Below are 15,697 nucleotides of genomic sequence, written 5' to 3'. Positions count from 1 at the left end.
AAACACACCGAGTCGGGCATCTGCTGCCCACTCGAAGGGCGGTGGCCGCGGGGCACCCGCTGGCTGAAGGCGCACCCGAGGCTTTTCATTCGCGGTCCTTAGACGGGTGTTAGCGCCCGGCCGTTTTCGAACTTTTTGCCCCGACGCTTGCCCTTGCCCTCAAGAAGCAAAATCTGATCCCGTCGAGGTGCTGAACAGCGGTGCCGAGGAGTCGAGTGGTTTTCTTTTTGTTTCTTGAAGGAGAGGATGAGAGTGTCAAGAGTGTGTCAATTCTCTTCCCACCTCTAGTATTTTGATGACTGATCTAACAGCTGTTGAACGTGGGTAATAAACTTTGCAAGGTGAACGCGTAACGTCCTACGTCTTTCCCCCTCGCTCCCCAGTACACAGGCCCATTGCTTCTTTCCCTTTTTGTGTGTTTCCCAGTAGCCCTTATGTCTCATCAACAGATACTCATTATTTTAGTAATTTGTTTTGTCTCCACCTTCCTGGCATGTAATTTCAGTGAGGGCAGAGATTTTGAGTTTTGGGGTTTTTTTTTAACCAGTTTATTGCTAGTGCCTAGAGTGGTGCCTGGGACACAGGAGGTGCTTTTTAAGAATATACACCACATTAAGAATCCTTGAGAAAAACTAATGGAATGAGACTGCCAGTGACCAAAAGATGAATGCATTTTTTAGCGGAGCCTGTTTGGGTTTTTTTAAAAACATATAAGTATAATGCTTATAGTTAAGTTATAATTAAATAGCTTAATATTTTACTTTTACTTTGCCCTCAAATGGGCTTTTCTGGTTCTAGATATAAAGGTTTTTTATTCCTGAAAGTGTCATGTGTGTTTGCAACCACTGTTAAGGAGGTTGCTGGTATAGTTGCAGGTTAGGTAGAAGGGAACTAACATATGTTGCAGGCTTTATCTTAGGCTGAGCTTATGCCAGTTACCTACAGGGTGACCCAAGTCTGAGCCTCAATGTTTTGCTTTCTATAAGAAAATAGTATCGCCTTTACAATTCTTGTCATAGCCATTGTTGCAAGGCTCAGATAGTCTGGTATGAAAGCATCTGATAGTCTGCAAAGCATTATATGAATGTATGTTTTCATTAAAAATGCAGTGCTAAACACTTGCACTCATTTCCTGAATTTGATATTTATGTATACTTTCTGCTTTGATATTAAAAGCAGTACTTTCATATCTGCAATATATGCAACAATTTCGCATAACTTGTCATAACCCATCTCTACATGATAAGAATCTTTGACTTTAAAACATAATTTAGGAGTACACTGACCTGCAAGGGATCTTTGCAGTGCTTTGAATGAAATGGAATGTAAAGCAGAAATTCTGACACTTAGAAATGGTATAACTTTGCTTTTATGTAAACTATTTCACATTCTTTTACTGAATTTCTAGGGAAGTTCACCACTCACACTTTGCCTAAGATGTTAATGATTTTTAAGTGAGTGGATTGTCGCCTTTATAAAAATCTATAAAACTTATACATCTAAATAGACAAGCAGAAATAAGGTAAATTTCTTTAAGATTAATTCAAAAGGGAGTATTAAAGTGGTATACAAAAGAGGGGAGTTTGTGCAAGTTGTTCATTTTTCTTACCATATGTTCAAGTGTTAGGATTTGAAAGCATGTTACCTATGTGTATGAAATATTGATTAGGTTAGTTTTGCTGTTTGACTTTAAAGTAATTGCTACTGAGTCTCAAAGTTATAATAATTATAGAATTACAGTATTTGTGCTAGAATAGTAGACAAATAGATGATTTTCAGAAGTGTCCGACTTTTGTGCAAATATATTGAGGAAATGTCAGAGGATTTATGGTGAAATTGACAAAGAAATAACATACTGTATTGCTAGTCAAAATGAAGAAGCAATGTAGATGTACTATAAAAACATGGATTATGAAGCTAAAGGAATCCATGTCCAAGTTAGGGCCCTGCAGCTTTCTGACGGAGTGACCTACAGCGTCTGAGAACTTAAGTTTCCTTATCTATAAAATGGGGTTTTGGGGATTACTCTGAAAATTAAATTTACTAATATACATAATGCCTAGTTCAGTGCTTGGCTATTATTATTCCTTGGAAACTCATCAAAGTTGGAAAGTAGAAAACAACAGTTTTATGTGAGAGAAGGGCCCGGCACATAGCATCTAAGGAGATTAGGAGGTCAATAAAGAAGTAATCAGTTCAATTTTCAGGGAACTTTTCTATTATCAAAAATTGCTTGTGAATTTTGAAATAATAGTGTTATTACAATGTCTGTCCCAGTAACACAAGCCATGATTTATAAAGTGGCTTTATATTTGAGTTAGGAAAACTTTAACAGTCAAAACATTATCATTTCTTTCTTATTGTTTTGAGTTGGAGTCTCACTCTGTCACCCAGGCTGGAGTGCAGTGGCACATTCATGGCCTCCGCAGCCTCAACCTGCTGGGCTCAGGTGATCCTTCTGCCTCAGCCTGCCAGGTACTACAGGCATGCTCCACCATGAAGGTAATTATTCTTGATTTATTGTAGAGATGAGGTCTCGCCAAGTTGCCCAGGCTGGCCTTGAACTCCTGGGCTTAGGCAATCCTCTTGCCTCTCTGCCTGCCAAAGTGCTGGGATTACAGGCATGAGCCGCCACACCCAGCCTGAACAGTCAAAACTTTGAGAATGCTTGGAAAGGAAGCTTTCTGAAAATAAGGCTGTGGAAGAGGAGTGAAGATTTGGGGATTCATAAGGTAAATATCTCCTTCTAGAAAAGAGTGACTTTGTCAAGATAGACATTCAAAAATCTATAGGTTTTTTTGTGCCATTCAGGTTTTGGGGACAGTTACAATTACAATGATCTTGGAACAGTTTGGGAGAGGGGCTGTTCCATTTATCTGTTCATTTATTTATTTATTAATTTTTAATTTTCATGTCAGACAAGTAATGTGCCAATAGCCTAACAGGGTCTGAGTGTGAAACTCCCGGTCGTCAATGCTTGTGAACTACAAAAGGAGCCTTTTTTTTTCTTTTTTTTTTTTGAAACAACATCTTGTCCATGGTGGCCTTAAACTCTCAGGCTCACGTGATCGTCTCTTACCTCATCACCTCAGCTGGAACTACAGGCACATGCCACCAGGCCAGCTGGAAGTGAAATTTGATATTCAGAATTATTTCTACCTTTCAGGAATCCAGTCAATGTAGTAATCACCCTTTTCTCTGACAAATGCAAAATAGTTAACACCTCTATATGATAAGATACTAAACCCCAGCTGGTGACCACTTAATTAAAGAAATGTTACGATATTCATGCCATTGCATACAGCATAGAATTAGAAAATGTATTAGAGTTTGTGGTAACCTATTTAAGATGTGTATGAATAAATCTCATTTTTTTTAAAAATTGAGATTAGCAGTATAAATGTCCAAAGCTGTCATAAACTGAGTTATTTTTACTATTGAGTGCATATGTATTTCTGTGCTTACTTATACCCCAGACTAACTTATCATACTTTAATTAATTGTGGCATGAGTATAATTAAAACAATGCTGACTGAGGTGTGAGGATTAGGAGCCCTGGAATGTGATTACTGGTTTGATTTTTCTATACACTTTCTTGGGGTGTGTAGTTTATATTTTTGCTCTTCTTCTACTTAAAGTCACATGCTAAACCAACTGGAAGCCAGGTTTTAATTTTATTTGGAAGGCTAGCATAAACGGATAATCTAATTTTTGCTGCTTTTAGAATTTGATACTAAATTTATCTTTGAAGAATTTCACTTGTTTGTAGAGGACTGTTTAACAGGAAGTTTTCTTAGCTGTGATAGTAGTGACTTGATATTCCAAACTAGAAACACGGATATGGAATATGGGTATGAGAGAGAGAGAGAGAGAACATGTGCATGAGCATGAGAAGAGAGTATGTTTATATATATGAAATCTAAACAAAGTTATGAAAACTAAATGAAATGTAGTTACCAATCAACTTTATTGAAAGTATTCACATGAAAGTAGGGTTACCCCAGAAACTCATGCCATCTTTCTGCTGTAATGAATCCTTGTGAATGACCCAAATTTTGATATAGTATGTAGCCTTACAGCCTTTTCTATTCAAGTGACTCTTGTATCCATCCCATTTCAGCAACTCACTTTAGTGGCAGTATCCTGGACTTGATCATGCAGACCTGACGTAGTTCTACCTCCTGAATTCCAGAGTAGCACAATTCAGTTACGAGCTACATTTTCTTCACCTACCTCATTCTACTAACTCACTTTTCTCTACCTACTCCAGGATTTGATGGTACCTTGGCCCCTTTTCCTTTCCTGCAGTATGGTAGCCCTCTCGTTTTGCTTCTCTTCCTACAGGCTTTCCTCTGCTCTTTGCCTTTTCTGTGCCTTTTTTTGTTGTTGTTTGAAAAGCAGGATTTATTGAGAGGACAGAAAAGCTCCCACAGTGGGAGGGGACCTGAAGGGGTTGCCCTTCTGTACCTTTTAATTCACAGATTGCTGAGAAAGTCATACACTCATGATCACAGATAATATTACAAGTCAGAGATTTCTAACCTAAGACACTAATATCCAATGATCTTTTTACTCTTCTGGCCACCTCCTTTCCCTAAAGAAACTACATAAAGACTCATAATTTAAGTCCCCATTATGCTTACCATGTAATACTACTTTCCCCTCACCACAAGAAAAATAAAAGTTTATCAGGTGTCGATTGCTTCAGTATCTTGTCTTTTGAACTTCTGTATCTCATCTAGCATACATATTTCTGCCTTCTTCCCTGTCCAAGAAGAAAAGTCGTTTAAGAGTGTAGTACTCTGACAATTTTGTCCCTCACCGTATCACTTCATCCATTATTTCCGTTCTAGCCTGTGTGTTTAACTTCTCCCTTTTCCCTGGCACCTTTCCTATTCCCCCACACATGCTCGATCTCTTTCTTCCTAAAAACAACATAAAGCTTAACCTGGCATCTACTGGATGCCATTTTGTCCCTCATATGATGCATCCTCTGCACTCACTACTTTGTTGGAATCACTCAAGGCATGACCACTGATGACTTACATCATCCGGTCTGTTACACTCTTTCTCTGCCACATCTCTTTTGAAACTTTGACTTTTTTAACCACACCTCTTTTCTTTTGTTTTGTTTTTGATACAGGATCTCACTCTGTTGCTCAGGCTGGAGTGCAGTGGTGTGATAATCGGCTCACTGTAGCTTCAACCTCCTGGGCTCAAGTGATCCTTCCACCTCAGCCTCCAAAGTAGTTAGGACTAGAGGCGTGCACCACAGCACTCGACTAATTTTTCTGTTTTTTTTACAGAGACGGGGTCTTGCTTTGTTGCTCAGGCTGGTCTCCAACTCCTGGCCTCAAGTGATCCTCCCACCTCAGCCTCCTAAAGTGCTGGAATTACAGATGTGAGCCACCATGCCTGACCTCAACCACACCTTTTGAAATGTTTCCTCCTTTGCTTTTGGAATGCCAAACTCTCTTCGTTCCCTTTGTCTCTCTGACCATTTTGTCTTAATTTTAGGGACTTGAAGTTTTGGCTTTTTCTCTGTCTTCTTCACAGGTCTGATGTTGTCCAACTACTATACAAATACCATGCACTCTTCATATATGACTTATATACTTTGACAGCTTCAACCACTACCTGTAACTAGAGACACCCAGATCTTTATCTAAGCTAGATTCTCCCTGCTGAGTTCTAGACTTAGGTTTTAGCTGCCTACTGCTTATCCACCTTTATATCCCAGAAATCTCAGCTATAAGCAGCAATAAATGATCTTTGGCCGGGCACAGCAGCTCACGCCTGCGATCCTCACACTTTGGGAGGTGGAGGAAAGAGGATGCCTGAGCCAGGGTTTCAAGGCCAGCCTGGGCAACTTGGTGAGACCTCATCTCAACAATAAATCGAAAAATCAGCTGGATAGTGGTACATGCCTGTAGTTCCAGCTACTTGAAAGACTGAGGTGGAGGGGTCACTTGAGCCCAGCAGATTGGGGCTTCAGTTGCCATGAGTGAGCCACTGCACTCCAGCCTGGGTGACAGAGTGAGATGTCCCCTACTCAGTGAACAAGCAAATAAATAACAGTCTTTGATCCTTTTCTCTTGTTTTCCCAACCTTATTTTGCCTCATGAGTGCCTCCTATATCTCGTATCTTAGTCTATGCCTTATTTTCTTTCATGTGGTCTCTTGCAGATATCTTACTCTTGGCTTTTTATTTTGTCTGGTATTTATTCAGTAATATTAGTCAATCACCTAATATGTGCTAGACCCCTTACTGGGCTCTGAACTCAAAGTGATGAGCAGAAACAGGCATAGTCCCAGCTCTTAGGGTGTTTACCTTCTACTGAGTGAGACAAATTATGAGTATAATCAAGCCAAAGTATATGCTTTCAAGGAAAAGAGCACAGTTCTCTGAGATAATCTAACACAAGAAATGACCTACTCCTGGAAGACAGGGAAGCCTTCCTTGAAAAAGTGAGATTGAACTGAGATTTGAGGGGGAAGGTTTTCCAGCAGTGTTCTAGATGGAGCCACATGAGCACAGACCCTATGGCAAGAGTAGCTGAGGGGGCAAGGGAGCAGAAAAAAATGATCTGCAGAGGAGAGGAATCAGACCATGGCGGGCCACTTTTTCTGACCTATTGGGAGTCCACCGAAGGGTTTTTAGCAGACAGGGAGGAGTGTGTGGTATCATAATTAGCAGGTCTTTCTAGTTGCAGTGTGGAGAGTGCATCCGAAGGGGCTGGGCGACCACCTAGGAGGTCATAGGCAGCAGTCCTTCCAGAAGTCATCAATGAACTTCCCCCCTGAAAATTCTCCAGTTGTGGCAAAATCAAATCTAAACTACTGAGCTCAACAAACATAGTCCTCTCTAACTACCGATAATGTTCTAGTCTTTTCTACCCTCCCTGATGTGTGCCCTATGCCTGGTCTTACGTTTACTACTACTTGACCTTTGCACTTTGTGTTTCTTCTGCCAGTGCTGCCTTCCTCATCCTCTCTTGTGACTCCTGTTTTCCAGCAAGACACAGTTCCAAGTTCCTCTGAGAAACCTTTCCAAAACATGCTTCATTGCATTCCCTACCCCAAAAGGAAATACAAGAGTGTATTGTTTCTCCTGAGTACCCATAGTATAAGATGTTGGCGCTTATTCTGCAGCATCATAACAATTTGTTTACCTGTCCTACTGACACAGCTGAGGTCCTTGTCATCAGGGATTATTTCCTTCATCTTTGTATTGTCCTTTCTTGTCTAGCACTATGCCTGTTGTCTGTAAATATTGAGTAGGCATTCCATTTTTCTGTTCTGACAGTGTTACTTTTACCAATAGTCAGGTCAGTTAAACATTTATTATTGACCGTTTAACCATGCCAGGTGTGTGGGAGGTTAACACACATACACAGACCTTTCTTTTGACCTCTTCTCGTGCTAACTGTGCTTCTTTTTATTTTATTAACTTATATTTAAATCTTGATAGGAGCTTTGTGTTCATTATGTAGATATAGAGTAGAGATTCATTATTTGTCAAATCAGTGCTTACTGGAACTGCAGAGTGTCTCTTTTGAAATCTTAGATTTAGGGATGAATTACAAATCTTACCTAAATTGCAGAATAGTCTGTTGAATTACATTAACTCCTTAATGACCAGTAATTCCTATTGTGTCCATCATAATGCCACAGGAACTAGGTAGGGTGGCCTTGGTTCTTAGATTTGGGGACAAGGCTTATGTTTTTGCCAGACCTGTTATTTGGGGGAGAGTCACAAATTGACTTGGTCTTTTTTTTCCCCCTTTTCCAGATAACAGCAAAAGCTTCTATCATTTTTGTTACTCTTCAGTACAATGTTACTCTCCCTGCAACAGGTAGGTAATTTTAGTTAAGAATTTTATATTTAAATAGTTCAATTAAACAAATTTGGAAATTTCCATGGACAGTAGGTTTTAACAGTCACTGATCTCTTCTGTCATTCAACTGAATGTTATTTTGATGATCTTGTGATGCAACATCTGATGTTTGGGGTTGACTCTATCCTATACATATAGGAAAATCAGTTTTATGTATTTAATGTTTATTATATATTTTTGTGAATGGATTTGAAGTTCTGTCAAAGGACTTTTGTTTTGACTTCTTTGCCCTCTGATCTTTTTTTCATAAGAAAATTCTAAAAATAGATATTTTACATTTATTTAAAGTTTCATTGCTTGGTCAAGTCTTCTGAAAGCACAATGTTATATGTTCAGTTTTTCTGACTTGTAAGTGATATTTTGACCTGTGATAACAATCCTTTTAAGCTCGTTTTATTTTCACTTTTTGTTGTGCTCTTCTAAAAATTATTTTGCTTAGAGAGAATGTTGGTAAGCTCTAGTAATTATCTGGTAATAGCATCCAAACTATACTTTTAGTTTTTATTTTTTAAAATTTTATTTTTAAGTTATGTTATGTGAAAACCAGGTTGTTATTGGAAGCGATTGGAGTTGAATACAGGAATATAATTAACTAGCATGGGCAAGGGATGGGGTAGTTTTGGGTTGTTAAAATATTAACATATTGATGCAGTAAACCTCCCCAGGAGTTTTCTATTTAGAATGTAAGAGCACACAGTATATAACATTGAGTTGGGTTTTTGTCCAGTTACATATAGTTTTGTATTTGCTTTAGTGACTTAGATATCAAGTTACTCAAAACTACAATGTTGTTTTGAAATTTGAATATACCAGAAGTTCTTTTACTTAAGTGGTCCCCATAAACATAAAGCTTGAGAATCAGTATCATCAATTCACAAGCTTTTGATGAAGATTTGTTTTGAAAAGTATAGCAACTGCTAGGATTAAAAACAATTTTAAATAGTAGTTGCCTTTATCTCTCCTACTTACAGATCAAAATTAAAGTCAAATACAGGTTAAATCAGTTTTTCCATCAGAATTGTCATGTAGTGCCTAATTTGAAAGTAGAGCTAGAATGTTTCAAAAGTTCTTTGGAAAAAAACCAGGCAAATAGGCTAAGTATAGTTTTATCAACCTAATTTATACCCCTGGGATAATATCAGTTATTGAGTGTGGCCTCCTCCTTCCTGTTTTTTGGTTTTTGATGGCTGTAACTAACATGTGTCAAGTCTTTGTAAGTAATTTCTGAAGCTTTAGATTTTTAGGAGGATTTTCATTGCCTCCTAAGACTCAAGATATTCAAGAGCAAGTTATTTATGATGTTTGTATAGAACTTTTAAATTAGGTTAGTCTTCTTTTGTTTGTTTCCATAACTATGTTGTATTTAGTGCTGTTTTTATAACCTTATGTATATTTTTGTGTATGTGTGTCCTTTTTGGCCTTCAGAAGAACAAGCTACTGAATCAGCGTCCCTTTATTACTATGGTATCAAAGATTTGGCTACAGTTTTCTTCTACATGCTAGTGGCGATAATTATTCATGCCATAATTCAAGAGTATGTGTTGGATGTAAGTATGCAATCTTAGAAATCTATACTTTGTAAAGTACTAGCTCTCCATACTCTGATAGTCATATATTTTGTAATTTATTCTTAGTTACTAATTGCTGTTTTTATTTTTAGAAAATTAACAGGCGAATGCACTTCTCCAAAACGAAACACAGCAAGTTTAATGAATCTGGTCAGCTTAGTGCATTCTACCTTTTTGCTTGTGTTTGGGGCACATTCATTCTTATCTCTGTAAGTATGTCTCTCTTTTTTTGTTGTTTGGGTTTTTTTTTTTTTTTGTTAACTTCTACCAGTTATACTAACATGGAAGTGTGTCTCTCATATGTTGTTGTCCTCCTTCCTTGTGTAAGCTTAGGGACTCCGCTAATGAACTGGTATAAGCTAAGTGTTTCAGTGACAAATCTCTTTTAGTTAGTTTTTATGCAGCAAAAATTCTAAACTATGTTTACTATTCCAGAAAGTCTTACTCATTTGTAGTCACTCTGAATGTTACTTTTACATCTTGAAGTTACATGAGTTGTAACATTTCCAGTCATTTCTTCCTTTAAAAACAGCCCAGGTGTTTTCCAAGCAACCTAAAATTTATAATTCTTTCATTAAGGCAATCAAAACCTTTAACCAATGAGGAGAGGAAAGGCAGTATGTACTCTAATATTAGTAATCCTTTATATTTATACATAATATAAATATGTCAGATACATAATCCTTTTTCATCACTGTTAGAGATAAATAAGAGACAAAGTGAATTTTCCAGGGTACAACACTTAATGTTGGACCTAGACTAGCACTTAACTTTTCAATCCAGTGCTCATTCCATTTTATTCTGCTGCTTTATTAGTACTTTATAGATGTATGTACATTTCAGTTTAAAATCTACCTTTACATTTTTTTTAAAAACATAGTTATACTTCTGTAAGAAGATATTTTTATAAAAGATAAGTCATTTTAGATTTTATTAATTTTTTCACATATGCAGTAATTCTCACTGAATATATCTGGTTACCTAAGAAAAAAATTTGGATAGTATTTTATGGATAGAGTTCCATAAAAGTTGGCAGCACTCTGATTCTTTTTTTTTTTTTTTTCTGGGTTAAAGTCTTACGCTCGTCATCCAGGCTGGAGTACAGTGGCATGCTCGCCTGCTGGGCTTAGGCTATCCTTCCACCTCAGCCTTCCAAGTAGCTGGAACTACAGACACACGCCACCACACCTGCTAGTTTTTTTGTGATTTATTTTAGAGACGAGTTTTCACCAAGTGGCTGGTCTCAAACCCCAGGGCTCAGACAGTCCTCTTGCCTCGGCCTCCCAACGTGCTAGGATTACAGGCTGAGCCACCGCACCTGGCCCACTCTGATTCTGTCTCCTGTCAGATGCTACATCTTTTCCTGAAATCCTTCTCTGATTACCTAAGCCAAAATTTATCTCTCCTGTAGCTGTTGAACCTCTGTTATGCACTATTAATGTTTATTGGTTGTTGTATGTTTGTTTGCATATATGTAATATTTTATTCTAAAGTATTGAAAGACTTTTGAAGGCTAGGAATTACTTCGTACTTGATTCTGTATCTCATTCATATCACTGATTTTCACTTTTCTAAAGTAAGCAATTCGAGTTGAAAATAACTAAAACAGCTAGAGTTTATGACTGAAGTAGGCTCCTTGTAACCTGATGTTTGAGAAATGAAAATAATTATTTTCCAAGAAGTTTGCATTATACTCACACATTAATTTTTATATCTTCTTTCTTAGGAAAACTACATCTCAGACCCAACTATCTTGTGGAGGGCTTATCCCCATAACCTGATGACGTAAGTCATTTTTAGCAAGCCTTTCTTTGTTAAGGACCACGGTCATGTCACTATTAAGCAGAATTCATTCTTATTTCTCTCTTTAGACCCTTAGGCAAAAAGACAGTCCCACTGCCATAAGAAAACAATTCTTGTGTACTTTTTTAACATGTATTATCTTTTCAACATCATTGTTAGTTTGAAACAATGGACTTTAACATCATCTAATTTGGTCCTCTCTTGTCCCTTCTCATCCTTTCTCTTTTTCACAGCTCCATCTTCTCCATACTTTTGTTCCTTTCCTTTGCCCCCATGCCTTATCTCTTTTCATTTCTTTCTTATTCTCTTCTACTAAAGCTTCTTGAGGTTAGGGATCGGTTTTTTTTTTCATCTCTCTAGCCCTCAGGGTTTCTTTACAGTGCTGCCCAGTGGTTACAAAGAGGTCCAGCTGAATTGCTCCTTCAAGCCCAGCTCTCATATACTATTCCGTAATAATTTTTTACTACTTTAACCTGTCTTTGTCTTTTACATCCCTGAATTTGTCATCTTGGTTTATGTTTCATGTAGTATCTATATAATGTTTTGATGTTCTATAATTGTCTCATTTTTGTAAGTCTTGTATTGTCCCAAGACTATGCCTTGGTAGCAACAGTAACTATCTATATCCTTCGTTGTACCAGGCAGATTGCAGGTGCTGTCACCTAGACAATATTTAATAAATACATTGTGATGTGAGAATTGGAGAAAAAGAAATGAAGGAAAGATGGGAATAACATGACAGTGGGTATCTTTGTTTTACATCTAGCAATAATGCCCACTCTACTGAATCATACTCTGATTTTTGAACATTTTATTAGTTCAGTGAACTAATAAAATAGGCTAATAATAATTGAATGAGTTATAAACATCACATGTGAAACTGTATTTTGCCCCCAGAAATTCTTCCAGATTGACTTTGTGTTTTCTATGTTAGACTTCCAGAGGAGGAGAAGGAGAATAAAGAGGAAGCAGAAGGGCTAAAGAGATATAATATAAAGAGGAGATGACTGATTCTAGCCTGATTATGATACATCTCTTGGGAAACCCTTCTATGTCTTATTCCTTTCTGTAATCCTGGCTCTGCCTCCATTTATTTGGGGCTTTTTCATGTTCCAACCAGGCAGAGTTACCATATTTGCCTAAGTAAAAAGCCAGGGGACATTTGAAATTGGGATTATCCCAGTTTTGGGTGATTTTTTTTTTTTTTTTTTTAATCAATATTTTTTATTATGATTGTGTGGGGTACAGTTAAGGGTTCGGTGTACAATTATGTTTCATTCAGGCACTCTGTTGATAAGAGGTGTTTTCCCATCCCCAGACAGATATTTGCTACTGTTAATCCCATCCCCCTTCCCCCCCCCATAGTTTCCCAGTACCGTCAGTCATTTTCTTACAGTATTACATTGGATGTTCAAGGTCCATTATATGAGTGAGAACATGTGATACTCGGATCTTTGTTTCTGTGAGAGGTCACTCAGTATTATAGACTCTAGTTCCATCCAGGTTGCTGCGAAATTCATGATTTTGTTCTTTTTTATGGCTGCGTAGTATTCCATCGTGTATATGTACCACATTTTTTTAATGTTTTGGGTGATTATTAATCTCTGTGCCTTTGCCTTTGTGTCAGTCTCCTGGCTCTTCTCGTTCCCATTTTGATGAAACCCTGTAGATGTGTGGGTTATGTTCCTTGCATTTTCTTTTTCTTTTTTTTTTTTTTTTTTTAGTTGAATGAATTTCCTTGAATTTTATTATATTATGTAGAGGCAACTACAACAACATTTGAGTTTAAACAAGGAGACAATGACAATTTGATGATGGATACTATGCAACTTCTTTAAAAAATATTTTATGCAAAACTGGAAAAACAACATTCCATCATTAAATTGTCTTCAGTAACTCACATGACCTACTCATCAGTATTAATTAACTAATAGACAGGGGCTCTGGCTTTTCCCAGCTACTTGCACATTAACAACCTTCTGCAGATAATGTCTTTGCCTTTTGTTTAATCCAGGGGAAATGACTGATGGTGGGAACATACTAGGCATTTAAGGGGGGAAGTGATTATTGAAGAGTTGTTTAAAGGTACTCAGAATATCGTATGAGTGATCACAAAAAGATAGCTAGTTCGCATATCCTGATTTCTAGTATATACTTTATTCTTTAAAAATATTTGTGCTTTAAAAGATACTCTTCATTTTCTTATATTATGCAGATTTCAAATGAAGTTTTTCTACATATCACAGTTGGCTTACTGGCTTCATGCTTTTCCTGAACTCTACTTCCAGAAAACCAAAAAAGTAAGCTGGGATTTTGTTGTTTTAAAAAGTGTCTTGTAAGCTGGGATTTTGTTGTTTTAAAAAGTGTCTTGTCATTGTCTTCTTTTTTCAAAAACAGATATTTGACTGTTATGTATTTCCTCGCGTCTTTGCTCTCCCTCCTCCTTTCTCACCTCAGTTCTCCTCTCATCCTCCCACCAGCCTCCTTTCCACAAAGACTGAAATCCTTAAGTATTTCTTGAAAAAACTTTTAGTATTTTAACTTAGAAGGGATCTTTTATATTTGACATGCTAATTACCCATCAAATTAGTGATAATGTAAATTAAATTTAAACAAATTTTTAAAATGTAATATTACTTTCATCTGATTGGTACTCTGAACGATTTCTTTCTCAAGTGAGACAAAAAGGATTAGTCAGATTACTCCGCAACTAACAGTTCTGTGTGTAAGCCCCCAAGAAAAATTTACTGTTGAAAAAAAAGTAAAACATAGTTAAATATTCTTACCAATGAAGCCTTTCCTGAAATAGGTGGTACATCCCTTTTTAGCATGTGGGAAAGATACTTGTTTGTTTATTCTTTTGGGGCAAATAAGTAAACTGCTGGAATACTGCAGTGTCCTCCTTCCTGGTTTTACCCTCAGCACTTCGGAAGTCAGGCTCCCATGGTATCACAAAAGTCAACTTTGTTTCCTTCGATTAACTCTTTCTCTTCTGATACCCAGACTAGCTCCTTACTTCCTAAACTAAGATGAAGCTGCTTGCCTGCGCTCTCAGGGTTTCTCCCATCTGTGCACCTCTTCTCTGGGGGCTCTCCCTTCTGCTCCTTCCTGCACTTCATTCACGCTGATATGCTCCAGTTTCATAATCCCAATACTCACTTCTTTTTCCTGGAATACCTTTGCCATCTGATAAATTAATCAAGCACTTCTATTTTCTTTTTTGAAGGGAGGTTTATTTTATTTTTTTTTTTTTATTTTTTTTTATTTTTAGAGTAGGAGTCTCACTGTGGCCCAGGCTGGAGTGCAGTGGCACACTCATAGCCACCACAACCTTGACCTGCTGGGCTCAGGTGATCCTTCTGCCTCAGCCTTCCAAGTAGCTGGAACCACAGGTGCGCGCCACCACACTCAGCTAATTTTTTTGTTTTATTGTAGAGACAAGGTCTCACCGTGTTGCCCTGGCTGGTCTCAAACCCCTTTACTCAGGCAGTCCTCTCGCCTCCACCTCCCAAAGTGCTGAGATTACAGACATGAGCCACCACACCTGGCCCAGGGAGTTTATTTTAAAAGTCCCTATAGCCAGGCTCGGTGGCTCAGCCTGTAATCCCGCGCCTTTGGGAGGCTGAGGTGAGTGGATTGCCTGAGCCTGCGGGTTCGAGACCCCCCTGGGCAGCAAGACCTCATCTCTACAATAAATCAAAAAATCAGCCGGGCGTGGTAGCACATGCCTGTAGTTCCGGCTACTCGGAAGGCTGAGGCGGAAGGATCGCCGAAATCCCAGGTCGAGGCTGCGGTGGCCGGGAGCGGCCACTGCACTCCAGTCTGGGCCACAGTGAGACTCCAACTCAAAAAAAAGGCCCTATAAATGAAATGCTATGTGGGATTTACCTCAAAATAATACCAGGTAAAGGGAAGTGAGGAAGGATATAGATGAAACAAGGTAGGTCATTTTCTTTTTTGAGGTCTCACTCTGTTGCCCTTGCAGGAGTGCAGTGGCACTATCGTAGCTCAATGCAGTCTCAACCTTCTGGGCTCACGCAGTCTTCCTACCAAGTAGCTGGGACTACAGGAGAGTACCACCACGCCTGGCTTATTTTTTGATTTTTTGTAGAGATGAGGTCTTGTTATGTTGCCCAGATTGGTCTGAAACTGAGCTCGGGCAGTCCTCCCGCCTCAGCCTCACGAAGTACTGGGATTACGGATGTGACCGTGGTTAGCCAAGTAATTTGTTAATAACTCCTGAGGCTGGGTTCTAAGTATATTGGGTTTCATTATATTCTCTGTTGTGTGTTTCCAAATTTAAAACTTTTTAAAAGTCTTTCTTTGAGTAGCCTTTCTAAGTAGAAGTGTCACAGCCCACTCAGTGACCAACGTATCTCAAAAAGCACAAACATTTATTTTTACATGTGCTACAAATAGTTAATTCAC

The 15,697-nt window shown here is 38.1% G+C and overlaps 1 protein-coding gene across 2 annotated transcripts in view; it reads left to right on the top strand.

The window, feature by feature from the left end:
- TRAM1 (translocation associated membrane protein 1) overlaps window positions 1-15,697 on the top strand; it is a 35,367-nt gene that overhangs the window by 757 nt on the left and 18,913 nt on the right. For both annotated transcript variants that reach the window (XM_021715816.1, XM_008064588.1), the window contains 5 exons: window positions 7,793-7,856; window positions 9,324-9,445; window positions 9,559-9,675; window positions 11,193-11,251; window positions 13,485-13,569. In XM_021715816.1, the coding sequence (XP_021571491.1) occupies window positions 7,793-7,856; window positions 9,324-9,445; window positions 9,559-9,675; window positions 11,193-11,251; window positions 13,485-13,569 (447 nt within the window). The remainder of the gene's footprint in view (window positions 1-7,792; window positions 7,857-9,323; window positions 9,446-9,558; window positions 9,676-11,192; window positions 11,252-13,484; window positions 13,570-15,697) is intronic.

This window comes from Carlito syrichta, unplaced genomic scaffold (assembly GCF_000164805.1).
Source record: "Carlito syrichta isolate Samal-C Ts95f unplaced genomic scaffold, Tarsius_syrichta-2.0.1 Scaffold307738, whole genome shotgun sequence".
Lineage (NCBI taxonomy): Eukaryota > Metazoa > Chordata > Mammalia > Primates > Tarsiidae > Carlito > Carlito syrichta.
The sequence above is the reverse complement of the archived record's forward strand: the minus strand, read 5'-3'. Positions and strand labels throughout refer to the sequence as shown.